Here is a 17,088-nt window from a genome sequence, read left to right as displayed (position 1 = left end):
TGAGAGAGAGTTTTCCCAGTACTGCTGATCTTCCTCTATAATGTGCAGCACCCGAAGATTATTGTGATGGTGAATGATGAAAACAGAACGTCCTAGTCCACTTTTTTTTCCAGAATCCTCTACAATACACAGAGGTCCTTGGCAGACAAATCAATGGAAGGGCTCCTCGATGGTAAAACATTTAGAATCCATTTACCAAGACCAAATTATTTATCTATGGAAGAATATGTGCAATACATGGTCACAGTCCCCCCACCAATAAAGCCTCAAAGAAAGCATATTTAATGATCTTCCTAGGCAGCTTCTTCTTTGGAGGAAAAATGTGGATGTATTTGAAAGAGGAGGCCAGAGTTATAAACAAAATCCTGAGTGTGCTGATCAGTGAACTGTTCTATAACTCAGTCTGCAATAAAAAGAACGATCGGACTGTAAAGTTATCTCTTCCCAAGTTTGAAGATATTAAGTGCATATCCCTCTCATTTCCCTTAGGCCCCCAAATTTACTTCCTTCGGGCAGAAGGCAGTGTCCAAAATAGGTAATCTCAAAGTAACTGAACTATGTAATTTAGTCTGACCTTGCTAAGAAACTAGGACCATATTTCTATCAATTCTAAATCAAATAAAATAGCAAAATCATTTGGTTACATCTTGACACTGGAGTGTTTTGGGGTCTCCTAAATCAGTAAAGTCCACCCACTGTTAACTAGGAAGGTTAGTATTTCAGTGTTAAGGCACCCATCTTTCAACTTTTGGAGCACCATTCAGGCCTCTGCCTGAGGAATGTGCTAAGAAAGAAATCAGAAGAAATTAAGTTATATAATAAACCAAGGACAGAACAAACCTGAAACAGAAATGCGTCACCAAGGGAATTGCTGAGGCAAAATACATAGTCTTTCTTTGGGTGCTCGGGCACCGCTTGCACTATGCTGTTTTCCACCCAGACTGCATGCTTTGGGATGCTGTTGTGGTCAATTCCAGATCTGCCATCACTTTCATAGAAGAATAAGGTACATCCTTAAGAAAAACAGCAAAGCATTAGCAAGTGACACAGGTGAATGAGAGAACATTGCAGCCCTTCTGAACCCAAAACTTAAGTTTCAGAATCATACAATGCCAACACTGAACATAATCATAATTAAATCAGCCCAAGTGGGGCGTGCAACAAAATGCTGCAGTGTAGAGTGCGAAGTGACAGTCCAAGTCAGCCAAGTACGGCCTCATCCATAATACTTCATCCTATAACTCAGTGAAAAGGCTACAAGTACACATAGGATCATGGCTTAAAAAGGAGGGTTTAAGAAGACTGCACTGTCAATTCATGATCTATCTGCCAGGCAACTGATTGTGAACATTTTTCACACATATTATGGCTTTCTCCAGGCATCCCACTCTTAATCCCATTGCTACAGTTGAAATTCCTTAAGCAACTATAGTTCATTTGTTCAGAATTTCAGAAAGTCAGGGGTGAGGCAAGCATTCTCTTAATCATACATAGTGGAAGTATATGTGCTTTCCATACTCTTCCTGCAAGCAGCACAGCCCCAGTTCAGCTTGGGGCCATGGCATGACAGAAGGGTTTAAGCTTCATCCCTCTTTTTTGTCATGAAATTCCATATCCACCCCATGGAAGAAGCTTAAAAATGAGGAAAAGAATCTGCACGGATTCAAATGAAGACCGTTTTTTAATCCATTCCTCACTCCCTGGGGATGGGGTAGAATTTCAGCATGAAAACAAGAGGGGAGGGAAACTTAAATTCTCCTCATTCAAAGCACCATGGTCCTAGCCTGAATTCAGACTATGAACACTTGCAGAAGAGTAGGGGAAACGGTCAGACATAGCTCCATTATACATCTCTAGAAGAACATTTAATGTCTGGCCCAAAGATATTTTAAAAGGTCAATAAATGTTCAACATTATTGCATTAAACAGAAGAGCAACCACAAGCGTAAGATGTCTGGAAATAAGTCCCATGAGGAACAGCTGAAAGAAGTTGTTATATGGGAGCACAGGAACTGCTATTGCTCTGTCCGAAGTAGTCCTGAACAGAAGTAGCCCTAGAGGCTGGAAGAGGGCCCTGATTTTGTGACAGAAGGAGGATGCTTATCCTATCACATTTTCACTGGCCACTAACTGCCTACATCCATATGACCTGGGTCAGGCTCTCTCTATTTAGAATTTGATCAAGTCCATTCTTCATGGGATGAAGGCTTATAAACTCCAAAAGGGCTATGGAAAGTAATAGTTCAGAGCAAATAAATTTGTGATGATTAGAATTGCAATTTAAGCAGAAATGAAACTAGTTCCTAAGGGGAAACAAGCCTGAAACTGATCGACTAAATTAAAACAGGTTTCTGTGTTTCATGGAAAATAAGGATATGAAAAATACAATGTGCACAAACAATTTCAAGCAGTTATGTAGTCCACAATGATTAACAAGTTTATTATGGTATAAGCTTTCTTGGACTACAGCTCACTTTGGTACCTAGCTGACCAGGGAAAACAGAACACATTTTCACATATTAAACTACATTTTCTCATCTGTACATCTAACTTTTTAAAAAGATGTCATAAATCATCCCCCAAAATGGGAGAGTTGGCATGCAGGAGCCAAAATCATGTCAGAAAAGGAATGTAAAAGAAGATACACCTGAAGAAACCTGCCCAGGGATCTATGTGGTTAATGGGGTGAGCTAGAAATCAAATAAAAAGTAAATGGGGGCAGGGAGATCTATGGCAAATTGCAGAAATTCAAAAATGTAAAATAAACTGTTAGAAAATTTCTGAAAGATAAAAAGATTAGTATGACTTAGCCTCACTGAAGAACAACAGGTAAGGAACCCCTTAAGTTTCCATTTAATTATCATATTTCAGTGTTAATGTGTGTGTTATCAAACCAATTAATAAAAAACAGCTATGATTTAAGGTACTTTTGCACGCATTGGAAAGCTGCAGTGAAGTGTTTCTGTTTATCCAGGAAAATAAACAAATCAGAATAAAAATCTTTATGGTCTTGTTGAACTTTCAAGTTATCCACAGTCACCATCTAAGCCCAAGACTCACAGGAAACTATTTCCGGTAAGACACAGCAGTTGTTAACATCAAAGCTTTAATATTAACATTATTAAACCCCAGTATTCTTAGATTCTTAAATCCACCCTTTAAAGCAGCAGCTCTTTTGTGTCCTTCCTTCCTTCCATCTTTCCTTCCAGCTGGCTCTTTGTTTATTTGTACCACACCATCACACGCTCCCATCATGCTGGATGAACTAGAATGATTATGGCCTCCTACTTTGCTCAGTCAGCCATGGAAAGTGTCTGATCTATTTCTCTGACCTCAGCTGCAGTGCAACAAAAGCTGCTATATACATACAGCTTCTGTAAACTGCTGCTTCAGGCAGTGCTTGTAACCAAAAAAGTCAACCAGTGAAATCACAAGGCCCACCCTTTATTCCTTGGACTCAGCAAGTAACCTTTCTCATCTCTGGAGACCTTTCAAAACAATAAAGCAGAGAACTTGGTTTCAGTGTGTCCTTCCCTTTGACCTCTTCTGAGCAGTTGCATTGTGACATTTTATTCTCTGTTCTTATATGGACGGGTGATAACATATGGGATTTAAGATTAAATTTAAATTTGGAAGACATCTTTGCACACAAACCAAGGTGACCCCTTCTGTTATGAGCTTATTCCCATGGGACTGCTGAGAATGAGATATGTTAGATAGGCATTTCAGAACTACGGATCCCACTGTCCTATTTCCATACCGTAATGGCTTCTGGGACATGCTGCAACTTAAGCTAGAGAAGAGCTCCTATTGGGAAGAAGCAGTGAAACAAAAACTGCAATCATGCATACCTTCCATGTGAGCCAGTCCAAACCTGGGCTACACTTGGGCTACACTTTCTCAAGACACTACCCATCCAGGAAGAAAGGGGACCTTCTTGGTGGCTCCTCCCAGGCTTTGGAACTCCTTGCTGAAGCATGCTAGGTTAGCTCCCTCTTTGTTGCCTTATTCCAGCAGGCAAAGATGATTTGATCTAAATACACATTTGGCATGTAATCTGGACTTGTTGGTCTGGAGCTGTTTTTGTGTTTTTAATGTATTTTATGTTTTTATAGAACTGTGCTGTTATTTTAAATCTGGGTGTTATTGTTCTGAGCTGCTTTGAAGGCTATGTCATGGCAGAAAGTCAAGGTATTAATAAAATAAAGAAGAACCATGGGGCCAGTATAATCTGTGAATCTGGAAGCAGGTGAACTGTCAATGCAACAGGGATCAGAAGCAGGAACAGAAATAGAATCTAAGATTAAAACTCCAGTCAAATTTACTTGGAAAGAAGCAGTGTGGGTTATTGCAACCAGTGGGATTTATTATTTCTATGTAAATATGTTAAAAACTGGGACATCAGGTCTCATGAGTCTCAGAACCACTTATTTGTCAAACAATATTACTGTCCTTGCTAGAGCCATGGAAGTTCCCTGCCATCCTATGTCTGCCTACAACAAAATCCAAATATTTCCTTAGGATTGAACACATAGCTAAAAACTTTGAATTTAAATGACTGTCATCATATATCTGCTTCTAGCATTCATGTTCATTGATGATGAAAACAGTTTGATTTCAAAGCCATGCTTATGGTAAGAAAAAAAAAGACCTAATTCACAAGCTAATGACAACTCAGCTATAGGGTAAGCACACTTTGCCATTGAATCATGAGTTGCCATTCTTGTACTATGGTTTAATTATGGGTTGTTAACCACAAACAAGCCAGAGTTCATTGAACAACAATCTATGGGTTCTCTTCCTAGGTCATTTGTAGTTAACATCTCATAGTTAAACTACAGCACAAACTTTGCACAAAACGACAAGCCATGATTTAACAACCATCTTTGCTTCAATGTTAGTCCATAATCAACTCATTCTTTGAGTTGCCACTATGTGCAAACCAGAAAAATGAGCAACAACTAGAAATAAAGACATGCTTAGTAGCGTCAGGATCAAACTGCATCAGTTTCCATTTACTTTTACTATCTGTTCTGTGCCAGCCTATGCACACGCAAGCACAATTACTTTTCTCAAGACAGTGTTGGTATGTATGCATGTATTTTGGGTCTTACTTTTTTAAAAAGTCTATCCTGCTCTCCCTTCACAGAATCCCAGGATATAGCTTTAATGCCACAAGAATCCAGTGATACATGGGCGTCTGAGGCCAAGTACTTCACCTAAAAGCACTTCCAAATGTCATGCCTAAATTGGGACTGGAACCTGGACTTCCTACATGTAAACTCAATAATCCAGCTCCTGCAACATACTGAACATGTTGTCTTCAAAAATGCGAATTATGTGACAGAAAACCCAAGCTATACAACAAAGCTTTAGAGAATTGCTTTAATTGTATTGTATGAAACAAACCACTCAATACTTTGCCTACTTAAATACATTCATGATCCTTAGATGTAGAAATTATATTCTTCACTGCTACTTGATAGTTTTGATTTGTGTGACTGTTTTATGTCTTACTAAATATTGAAAATATACTCACTGTACCTTTTAATGAAACCCAGTATTGCTTCCACTTCCTCCGTGCAGCTAGCTCCACCTTTTTGTTCTTTTTGTGGACAAGAAAATTTTTCACTGCAAGAGCTCCAGCTTTCCGTACAGTCCCCTGTCCTGCTGTCAGAAGGATATCAGATTGTCCTGGGGAACTCAGAGTCCCACTGCTCTGTTCATCACTCAGCGAAGAGCCAGCTTCATCCAAATTATCATTGGTGCTGCTCATCTCCAACTCCCTCCGAAAGTTCTCATATACTCCCTGGCGGGCACCATCTCCAGTAGAAGAACTTCCGCTGTCACTGCCTGCAAAGGCCCGGCTGGTGGTTGGAGAGTAGCTGGAGTTGGTGGCATTTGACCGTCTAGAAAGGAGGTCTGTGTCAGTTGTTGCACCTTCAATCCCACTGTCGGCAAATTCACTCCCGTCACCTGTATTAACATCCTAGTTAAATAAACGGGGGAAGAACATGATGGAAAAGTATTCCAAATCAATCTAATTGTCAAATTGAAGCTTTGCATTCAGCTACAACCACAATACCCAAATTCCCAAGCCAGCATGAGCAATATGGATGGTGGGAAATGCAGTTCAACAGTTTTGGAAGGTGCCGGGTTGGGAATGGTTGATACAGAAATTTCATTCTAAAATCAATTAGCACAATGTTCATCAGCTAATTGTGCTGATGAAATATATATGTGAAATATATTTATCTGACCTACTAATGGCTTTTTAATGTATCTTAGGCTCTGTTGAGCAGCGCAGACTTCATTTTCTTAAAGATCTTCACATTTTATGAAATAATTTAATATTTCTTGGAAACAATCCAGCAAAAGATAGGTATTTTAAAGCTTCAGAATTTCAGTGGGTGATTTACAAATGTGTTTAAATTTTAATCTATTCATGAAGCTTTTGAAAGTTATTCATCTGAAATGATAATATAATCATAAATGAAAACTGAACATACATTAATACTTCTTTAAGTTGTTCTGGTCCTTGCTGATACTGGATTCAGTTCAATTTTCTTGTTATAGTGGCTGCTGTGATTTATTATTTGTAGGTGCTATTTGTCAAGATCATTTTTAAACACTGAATTGGATTTTAAATTAAAACATGATTAACAAATTAACTGGCACAATTCAGTCAAACTTAAGCACCTTAAATCCCATTTATTTTAACATGAGCAAGCAATTTAAGCATGTGCCTCATCTTTATAATACAGTCATTAGGACTCAAAAGTTCTTATTCTGGCTTGCGTCCAACCCTGCTCTTACATAAACAGAAGACTCTGTACCCAGTCCTCTCTTCCCACTGTAACAAGCCCCAATATCCTCCACCATTCTGGGTGGTCTGCAGACTCTCCTGAGCATCCTCCACTGGATAAGAGAAGATAGGAGGAAATTTCTTGGATAGGTAGAATTCTGCTTATCTTTTTTGACATCCAGCCCTATAACTGAAAGCTAAGTTGCTTGTTTTCATAGAAACATATAAAATTATCTATAATGTGGAAAATGTGGACAGTGGCTATCCCTTTCTTATAATATTAGAACCCAAAGAGATCATTCATGAAGCTGATCGGTAGAAAATTCAGGATAAATGGAAGTACTTCTTCATAACACATAGTTAAAATATGGAATTCATTTCTACAAGTAGTAGTGATGCACACCAATTTAGAGGTGTGCCTCTAAAGGGCTGTGGACAATTTCATGGAGAAGGCTACCAGTCTTGGTGGCTCCATTCTGGTGATCACAAGCAGGAGGGCAGTTTAATGGTGCTGGTGTGCTGCTTAGACAACTGGTTGGCCAATATGCCAACAGAGTGCAGGACTAAACAGCTTTGGTCTGATTCCACATGGCTAGCCTTATTCTTTATTTCATTTCTACACTGTCCCCCAGCTGCTCCATTGTTTATACCATACAAGCATATTCTTGGGGTAAGGATCCCTTGATATTTTTTAAGGAATTCCACGTATCTGCTGCATGGGATTTTGAAGCTGCTTTGTTTCTATTTAATATAAATGATTGAAACAACAAGCAGATAAAATAAAACACTTTGCTTACCATTTCAAAATGCTTTCTCCCTCCTATTAATGTTCAATAACTACATCATAGACTTCTTAGCTTATGAAAATGAAAAAATAAATAACTTATATGTGGCTAGGGAGGAAGATACCCTCCAACAGAACAATGACTGCCTCTGAGGGAAAATACAAAATATCTATATATATATCTATATATTTATCTATAAATTCTTACATGGGACAGTTCACACTTGATATCTGTTAAGAGTGTCATTTTATTCTTCTCAAAAAGCAGATGCATGTTTAAAGGTGCTGAATTTCCTTCTCCTAATGCTATAGGATGGTTTCAGAATGTTGAATTATGTATTCTTAAAAGACCCCTAAAGCATTGCAGCAATAGAGAATGTCTTTGGGTTAGGAAGGAAAAGATACAGGCTTTCCAGAGTGCAAAGCAAGGAAAATTTCCTGCAAATCTGATTGGTTGCTGTGAACAGGCCGACTCAAGAACTGCTCCCAAGACAGAGCTTCCTTTGAAGCAGTGAGGAACAAACACACCGCTTGGAGCTGGGAACTTCTGGCATGCAGAAAAATCGTGAGTGGTGGCTCACTGTGGATGCGCATGTTCAGTGCACTTGCGCATGAAGTTAAATGCTCTAACAGGCACCACCAAATGGTTCTGAACTCTGGCAGATACACAAAGACCCGAGCCCACATCTGCAGGTATGATATGAGTAAAATGTTATCTTTACCACAACGATGGGAGCCAAAAGCAGCAATGGCAACCGTATTCCGCCACAGGCACAATAAGCAACAATGGGGTGACAGCAGCAAATGTCAGTCGGGCACTGAACATTCACTACAATAAGAGCAGCCCGTTCTTCCCAGTCTGATCCCAGATGACCTCCTGACACACTATTAAGAGACAAGGTCTGCAAATGCAAAGCCCCACATTGTCTTAATTTCTTCACTGCTGGCCCTCAACCTACAATGGGACAGCAACTTGAAGAATTAGGGCTTTATTCTATCCTGCTCCATTTACTGAGCAGTGGAACTCACCAGCACTATCAGCTTAAATTAATTTCCCAGTTCCATTGTAGCCCTTTCAAATAGGAGATCTTAGTGAGAATACTGCAAGTGTTCAACATACATAATAGTAAGCCAAGCAATTTCGTTATTCAGCAGGGGAGGGGATAATGGGATTCCAATTCAGTTATTGGATAGCTTGCTCTCGGGGTGATTGGCCACCAAAATACAGTAAAATCCTGATTTCAGCACTGTGCAAATGTCAGTTTTAGACTGACACAACCCCTGTGGTTAATCTAGACCAAGCTGTCAAAACGGATAAAAATAAGAGTCTCTCTGAGGATTAAATGCTTCTTGTGCTTGATTTTTAGAAAAAGTGGGTCACCCTTATAAGTAATTAATTTCTAGCACTGCTTAATATTTTCAGAACTATTTCTTGGTAAATGTTACTCAGTTATCGACATTTTTATTTGCTCCATTTCTTTTGATTTTCCTAACACATATTTTATCAATGCATAATCTATTAAAAATCTACAATGCATGTACTGTAAAATAAGAGCTGTCAAAAAAGAATATTAACTAGAGACATTAGGAATTCTATTTTTAAAATGTTACAGAAACAGAATTGTTTTGAACTATCACAATGGTTCATTCCATTGGTTCTTTCTTTGATTCCTTCCAAGAGGAAAAGGCTGAGATGGAACTGCAACATAGTAATAATCTCTGGTTATGGGAATTGTGAACGGACACACCACTTGTAGCTTCCCCTGCCCCCAACCTAAAGAAAAAAATCCTATATTATTGTCTGGGATGGGGCTATATCAGAGCTTGAACAGATACCACCAAGAATGCTGTTATGCTGGTCAACATAATAGATAAATGGCATATGCCCTACTCATTATTAGCTACAACAATGGTTTTGTTCTGCTTTAAGCAGAAAACCTTATTTTTAACACCATATTTCATTTTAAGGTACAGGAAAAAATAATGTCATGTTAAAAACCAGAAGATAATTAATCAGGGAACATCACCAGTTACAATCTTTAATATATCATGGATCTATTGAACTTTTTTGCATTAGTAGAATAAAACAGTTCATGAAGAAACTCACAAACTAGGGAGTTTGAATAATTCAGGGGCCAGAGGCTTGAAGGTCTTCAACACTGAAGATAAACAAAATCCATGACACCACCCCTATACAAGCAGAGTAAACATTATTCATAAACTAATGTTCATGTTTAAAATTAACACATGCCATTTTTAGGGTTAATAATAAATCAGTTTTGCTGGAAAACTGGGACTAGCAAAATTCCTTACAGATTGCAAAAATGTGTTTACAGAACAAGGCAGATGCTAATATACAAAGACTTGCAGCAAGGCCCTGAGACACAAGGGGCCCAGCTCTTCCTCCTACCTTTGCCAGTTGAACGACTGACACACAACGATACTGCTAAATTGGACACTGATTCAGCTGTGTTTTCCCCTGTTCCCACATTTGTAGATTTCAGCTAGGCCACCTGCTTTCATTTAAGCATCACATTAAAGCCATTTTTTTCCATCCATTTGTTTGTTGCTTCTCCATTTTAAAAAGTGTTTTTATCAACAACTCTAGGAATTACAGGAAAGTAAGCTGTCTTCATCTTGTGTCATATTGTAACAAATTAGGCTTTTATGCTTTTTGTAAAAACTAACACTCAAATGACATTTCCTACAGGCACTTTAACATGTTGTAATTAACAGAATTCCCACTTTCAATTAATAAGGGATCATCTGAAAGTCACAGAAAAACAATACCCCTTGCCAAAATAATGTGTTTCTCAGTGAGTCAGACATTAAAAAGCAAGCAGGATATACACATTATGCAATCACACAACAGAAAATATAGGAAGGTTGTGAGGTAGATTGAATTACTCATAGTTCCCATGAGTAAACCAACACTTAGGTTGAAATTCTAAGTAGATGTACAGCTGTTTCACTTGTTGCATTATAGAAGCTCCATGTATAGATTGCACATGATTTTGTCGCTCTTTTGTAAGTATGTTTAATGCAGTACAAGTCAAATGCCCATGAGATAATAGCCCACACTAACCTTGTGATCATCCCTTCCACTGAGTGACTGCTTGGTTTGATTTGTTGCATTCCTGTTCCACCTTTCCTCTAAAGCATTCAACGTCACATAAAAATAACCTCTCCATTGTATCCTTACAACAATCCTATTAGGTAGGTTAGGTTGAATGTCACCAACTGGGTTTTCACAACAAGCTAAAGCACAGTAGTTTCAAATCCATCATGGTTTATCATAATGTGTAAACCCCACTTATGAGCCACCCCAACACCCATGGCTTGAAGATGTCTCATAGCCACTGCTGGATTTACTGTATCATCTGACCCCAGAAGATTCAAGAAGCCTAGCAGTAGCTTGAACTGCTTGGCAGGAGTGGGAGAACGTCTGCTGCTCTGGCCAAGCAGCTCTCGGTGGCTACCTCTGACAGATGTGCTGTGTGCTGAAGCAGCCCTTAGCACAGCTGTCAAAGGCTCCCCGGGCTGCTGCACCCACCAGTCAAGAAGGCTCTAGAGAAAGCTCAGGACACTCCTGCTCAGGGGTGGCTGATCTGAGCAAGGAAGGATACAAGGTGCATTCCGCTGGGTTTCCTCCAAAGGAGAAGCATCTGACCAGGTACGGCAGCTACTGAGTTGCTGCCTTAGCAGACAAGGTGGAGGGAATGAACTACAGTCTGCTCAGTCTTCTCTGTGCGCAGCCCCTCTCGGCCAGGGTCATCCCCACCTGCCACGTTAGGCCACCTCCTCCTGCCACTCAATGCCATGGCCAGCCCTTTCAAAACAACAGTCCACATTTCAAGAGAACTCGCAAGCAGGCTGATGCAATGGTCACTCCCTCATTCTGCCACCCCAGCACCGCTGTCAACTGAGTGTCCCCACAGTGCCACCTGCAGGAGCTCCAAGGCAAGGAAGATGCTCCAGGGCTACAACATGCCCAATCATTCCTCAGGCACACAGAAGGCCCCAGAGCAAGCAAGTCATGGCACACGGTGTTCTGTGCAGTGTCCTGAGAAGTTGCCCCCTGACTGGCTCAGAGTCACCCCAGTGAGCTTCATCACCTCAGTGGGGAACTGCTAACTCACACGGACAGAAGACAAGTGTGGACCTAATAGAATACGGAAGGAAAAAAACTACTGTGCCCCCCATCCCATGCATGCCAGTTGCACACAACCTCATTTCCATAATTACCCAGGCCACATGGCTATTGCCCTGCCATCTGAACTTGGAGATGGTAGGAAGCAGGGATGGTTTCTCAGCTACTCCAGCACCTGGGACAAACCATGGACTGCTGGGTGGTTTGGAATGTACCCCTGCTGTCTATTTTGCCAGCCTCTGACAGTGTGACTCATCACGGAAATAAGGCAGCAATGAAACACACATGAGATACAGGGAAAACAAGCCACCCATCATGTGAATCCAGTCAATGATAAATACAAAGTGATGCATGAATCAGAGCTACAGGGCTTCAGGGCTACATTGAGATGCCTCTAAAGATGCACCCACAAAATAAAGTTTCACAGAATCTGCATTCTGTAGCATTTAGTTTTATTACAAGTGGGGCCTTGCAACAAAATGTTGCAGTACTGATTGCTTCAGTTAGGAGATGGCAACATACTGAGCTACTGCCTACCATTATTGGATGCAGCTCCCAAGCCCTCCTGCTTTCGTAACAGCAGCAAACCCCCCATTTGCTGCCAAAAATTGGTGGAAAACCACTATGGAAAACTGCAATAACCAAATTAGGTTCTAAATTCAGCCACAGTAACACGCTGTAATGGTATGCCTGCAAGACTCAGTGGCAAATCGTGGATTTCTTTTTGCCACCAGTGGCAGGTGTGTGGGCCATGGAAGTGTCTGATCTAGATCTCCCGAAGGTGTTCAACCATGCCAAGCCAGCAAAATCTTTTTCAAAGATGCTCCATTCCATTCTCCCTCTCCAGTACTCCTTCCAATAAATAGTGTTTTGTGTTTACAGAGAATGTTTAGTCTTTATTGGGATGTTTGGATGATTCCCACCTTGAGATATTGTTCCTGTTAAACATTATACATTTGCAAATCCTGGAATTCATCCAAGCCTGCTAATGTACTATTCAACCGAATTTTATGTTGCCAAAACAGCACTCAGAGATCATACTTTTAAAATGTTTAAAATTATTTTAAACAGTATTTGAAATTATTCTGAAATTATTTGAAATAATTTTAAAATTATTATTATTATGGTCTGTCTTTTGCAACTGCATTCTTACAACTATCTAATGTGTGTAGTCTTATCTGGTCAATTTTTCTGTAAATTTCCGCTATCAAAAGGAAGAACAAAGTGGAACAGGTGGGAGCCAGTGTGGTGTAGTGGTTAAGAGTGTGGGACTGGGACTCAGACAATCTGGGTGCTCGTCCCCGCTCAGCCATGGAGCCAACTGGGTGACGTTGGGCCAGTCACAGACTCTCAGCCCAACCTACCTCACAGGGTTGTTGTTGTGGGGATAAGATGGAGGAGGAGAATGATGTAAGCTGCCTTGAGCCCTTTGAGGAAAAAGGCAGGATATAAATTGAAAAATAAAATAAAATCTATGGAAACTGACAGAGTGAAATGGCATATAGGCTTATTTTTACACAATTGCCAGGAACCAATTCCCAAGTTTTCAACTGAAAAGTACCAGAAAGGTGGAGTGGAGCAGGAAGCTTACTGGTGCACACTGGAGTAAGGGAGCTACAGTAAGTACTGTCAGGGATCACAGTAACTGCGGGACTAAGTACCCTGAAAAGGGGCCATGAAAATAGGGAAGGCAATATTCCCATTTATCAACTAGCTAGAGATTCAGGAATGTGTTGAAAAGATTGTGGACACTGAAAAGTGTCAGCTCAATAATCTTGCAGTAAAATTGAGAAGATTGGACTGCAAGTAGGATGCACTTTCTTCCCCCATCTTTTGGTAAACCTTCTGCTTCTGCTTTCCACATTTTTGGCGCTTTTCAATTGGCAATTGGGCACACAATAGTCAATATGCAGTCTTGCCTTGCCAATTTCCTTTTATAGTGCCTACTCCTCCTTGGACTCCCCGTCAGCCGGAAAAAAGGGGGTGGTAAACCAGTGAAGGGTCCCTGCAAAATTCTGCACGAACCTGGTGGATGAGCTGTCACTGGCAGTGGCAAGGTCAAGATTACCAAGTGTAGTAGCCCACCCTCACAATCCATGATGAAATTGCTCTTCCAAGTTTGTAGGATACCACAACTCATTATGGATCAAACAAACCCTCGAACAAGCCATGGATTGTCAGGGTGTCTCACTGCTAAAATAAGCCAGCCTGTGGGAGACAGTCTAAGGGTGGCCATCATGGCAACCCATCGTGGCTAATGAACCATGGGGAGGTAACCCAGGCAAATGAGTTTGTTATCAATATAGATTTTGGGGCATTATCTGAGGATATATGATGCTGCTGACTTGCTAAGCTAAAGAGGTGTGGACTGATCAGTGTCTGGATGTGATTCAAACTGGGAATGCCACTTCCATGACAGAAAAAAGGTGGGATATAAACTTATTAAAGCTGGTGTGGTATAGTGGTTAAGAGCATGGGACTGGGACTCAGGCAATCTGGGTTCTAGTCCCCACTGCAATGGAGCCAACTGGATGACTTTGGGCCAGTCACAGACTCGCAGCCCAACCTCCCTCTCAGGGTTGTTGTTGTGGGGATAAGACTGAGAGCAGGAGGAGGAGGATGTAAGCCACTTTGAGTTCAGTATAAGAAAATAGCAGAATGTAAATCCAATAAAATAAATAAATGTAAAGACTTCAGAACTGGGGCAAATCCTTTTTCAAATTTAGATGATTTTCTGACTCCCAACATTAAAAACTGATCAGTAAGTGAGGGGCCAACTGTTTATGTGCTCTGCATTTCTTTTACAGCTCTGTAAAATTTACAGAAGTCAACGTCTTGCACACAATGAAGAGCTGACAGTCTGGAAGGCAGATACTAAAAGCTGAAGTGGCACATGAGTCAGCCCTTTAAGCAGATGGCACTTAAAAAAAGATTTCTCATTTATTCCAAGGACCAAATATGCATTGTTTCAGAAATTCTCAGAAGAATGCTATAAAGTTAATTGGTCTTATTCTCTCCTCCACCACAGCCTGTAGCACAGGTGTGAGGGGTGGGGCAGTGGAGAGAACAGAGAGAATGCAAGCATAATAAGGCCATCTAGGAGGTATGTGGATGAGGTAAGACTTGAACTTGTCTGCACATAAACACACACTCTTAGCCATTACACAGCAGACCATCAAGGAAAAGGATTTCGAATGTGCTTTGTACTGCTAGAGAACATCGAGTTTCATTCTGGAGAGAATGTGTCATACTCCTGAGAAACCAAACTATTACACCAAAACATCTTTGCCACACTTGTTTTAATAGGATCGGCCTGCAGAAGTCGAGTGTGCACATACACACACGTGCACACGCAGTGCTGGAAACAAGCACCAAGCATGCTTCAGCGAGGGAAGAGCTGTTCAGTTTTAAGGGTCTCATTGCGCGAACCGATTCAAAATGTGGGCAGTGTTACCAGGTATTTTACAACTATTCTGGAAAGAAAGTGCAAGTCCAACCCCTACAAAAATACACCGTGTCCGCCTGCACCTCTGTGAAACCCTGCAGGACCCGTATGGTCATTGCATAATAACCTCTGTTGCTTCAGTTCGCCTAAGGGTAATCTCCAGCTTTGTCTCAAGCTGTTTCTCTAGGAGAAACAAAGAAAGAAGCACACACTCATACACTGCTGGCTCATGCACACACACACACACACACACACACACACACACACACACACAGAGAGAGAGAGAGAGAACTGAAAGATTCCAGGCAATTTAAAATAGAGGAGGGTAGAAGGTAAACTGGGGATTGACAGATCTCTGGGTCATCAGCACTAGGATGATAAGGATGGTGCCTCTCAGTTTTTTAACAATTGCAAAAACTAAAATGCAACGTTTAATCCCTCTATTATGTGGTGAAAAAGTGAACCCTCGAGGGGAAAATAGGGGTAAATTTTTGTGAGAAAGCACTTAGGGCTTAGTTCTGGTACTGGTCACCAGAAATGTAGGGCTGAACATGGACTGAGAGGCAGCACCCTGTTCCTTTTTTCTCCCTCCCTCCCTCCATTTTTGTGTGCGTGTGCGTGTGTGTCTGAGCTGCTATTTTGCATCTGGCGACATTTGGTGGACCTCAGGGTTCACCAAACAAATTATATCCCACAAGCCGAAGGTCTGCCATGCCTGATATTAAGTGAAGTGCAAGCAAAGGCAATCCATTTCCCTTTGAATTATTGCTGTTACAAGTCCAGGGAAAGCTTTTTGGGTTGAGCAAATCCGTACAGAGTTCAGTACAAGCAATCAAGTGACTGCTTCAGTACAAGCCAGACCTACATTCCACAAGCACACTTTTTCTACGTTATAGAGGTTCCTCCCCCGCTGAGGAGATAATGTAAGAAGCCCTTAATCATGAGGGAGGAAAGCATATTGTGAGCACCCCTTGTTTCCATCATGGTTCTGCCACCAACAGCAAGAAATGGGGTCTCCTCCCATCAGTCATAAGACTGCAGCCTACCCTACTTGCTTCTTTGCCAAGCCTGATAATCCCCAGATTACCAATACAATGAAGAAAGATGCCCTCCAACTCAAATTCAAGCATGTTTACCCTTGTTATATAGCCACTTTCCCTGCCAATCTGGGAATAATTCCAGCACTGAAGCATACTAATACGTTCATGTTATCTGTGAATAAATCCTTAAGATGCATACTAAGTGATGCTGAACTTTTTTTCATTTAGAAGCCAAAATCTATTCTGGAGAGACTTGCTGGTCTCACACACACTTGTGGGCAGAGGCCAAAGATGCAGGGCCAAAATATGAAGAATTCCAAAACCTCTTACCACTAGTAACTAAGCCTTAGAAGGATTTCAACATTTTAGAATTGGGGGACATGACACAAAGCCTAGGAAAGCATCAAACATGTGGTAGCTGGGGAGAAGTGGATTGTGTCAGGGGAAGTAGGTATGGCCATCTACAAAATCCTGGAGAACTGGATTCGGCCCCACGTAGGGCTAGATTTGGCCTATAAGATTTAGGACAAACACTTCTTACATATGAAATGGTCCAACATATAAAATGGTGGATTTTTGAAGCTACGGACAGATCTAATTGATACTGTATGAATTCAGAAAGAAAAATATTCCATATTTAAATATGAACGGCCCATATAAAATCCTCCCAAAGAAAGTCACTGCTCTGTTAACAAATTTCACTAACAGATATAAGTAAGCAACTAGGTGAAGTAAAAAAGCAAATTAATAAGATGAAAGGAGGCCTTAGAAGGTTCACACATCTAATCAACCAGGGGTGTTCTCCAAACAGCAAGGAAAAAAAGATTGCCTTTCCCAAGTTCACCACAGACCTCAATCATCTCT

The 17,088-nt window shown here is 40.8% G+C and overlaps 1 protein-coding gene across 1 annotated transcript in view; it reads right to left on the bottom strand.

Annotated features, from left to right (window-relative positions):
* The window catches only part of TIAM1 (TIAM Rac1 associated GEF 1), an 89,117-nt gene that overhangs the window by 59,304 nt on the left and 12,725 nt on the right, over positions 1–17,088 (bottom strand). Inside the window, exons 3-4 of the mRNA XM_044442696.1 lie at positions 5,545–5,989; positions 841–1,013 (exon numbers count right to left, since the gene is read on the bottom strand). Of these exons, the coding sequence (XP_044298631.1) occupies positions 841–1,013; positions 5,545–5,989 (618 nt within the window). The remainder of the gene's footprint in view (positions 1–840; positions 1,014–5,544; positions 5,990–17,088) is intronic.

The sequence above is a fragment of the Varanus komodoensis genome, unplaced genomic scaffold (assembly GCF_004798865.1).
Source record: "Varanus komodoensis strain SLA01 unplaced genomic scaffold, ASM479886v1 scaffold4, whole genome shotgun sequence".
NCBI classification, from domain to species: Eukaryota; Metazoa; Chordata; class Lepidosauria; order Squamata; family Varanidae; genus Varanus; species Varanus komodoensis.
This window is presented reverse-complemented; position numbering and strand designations above follow the sequence as displayed.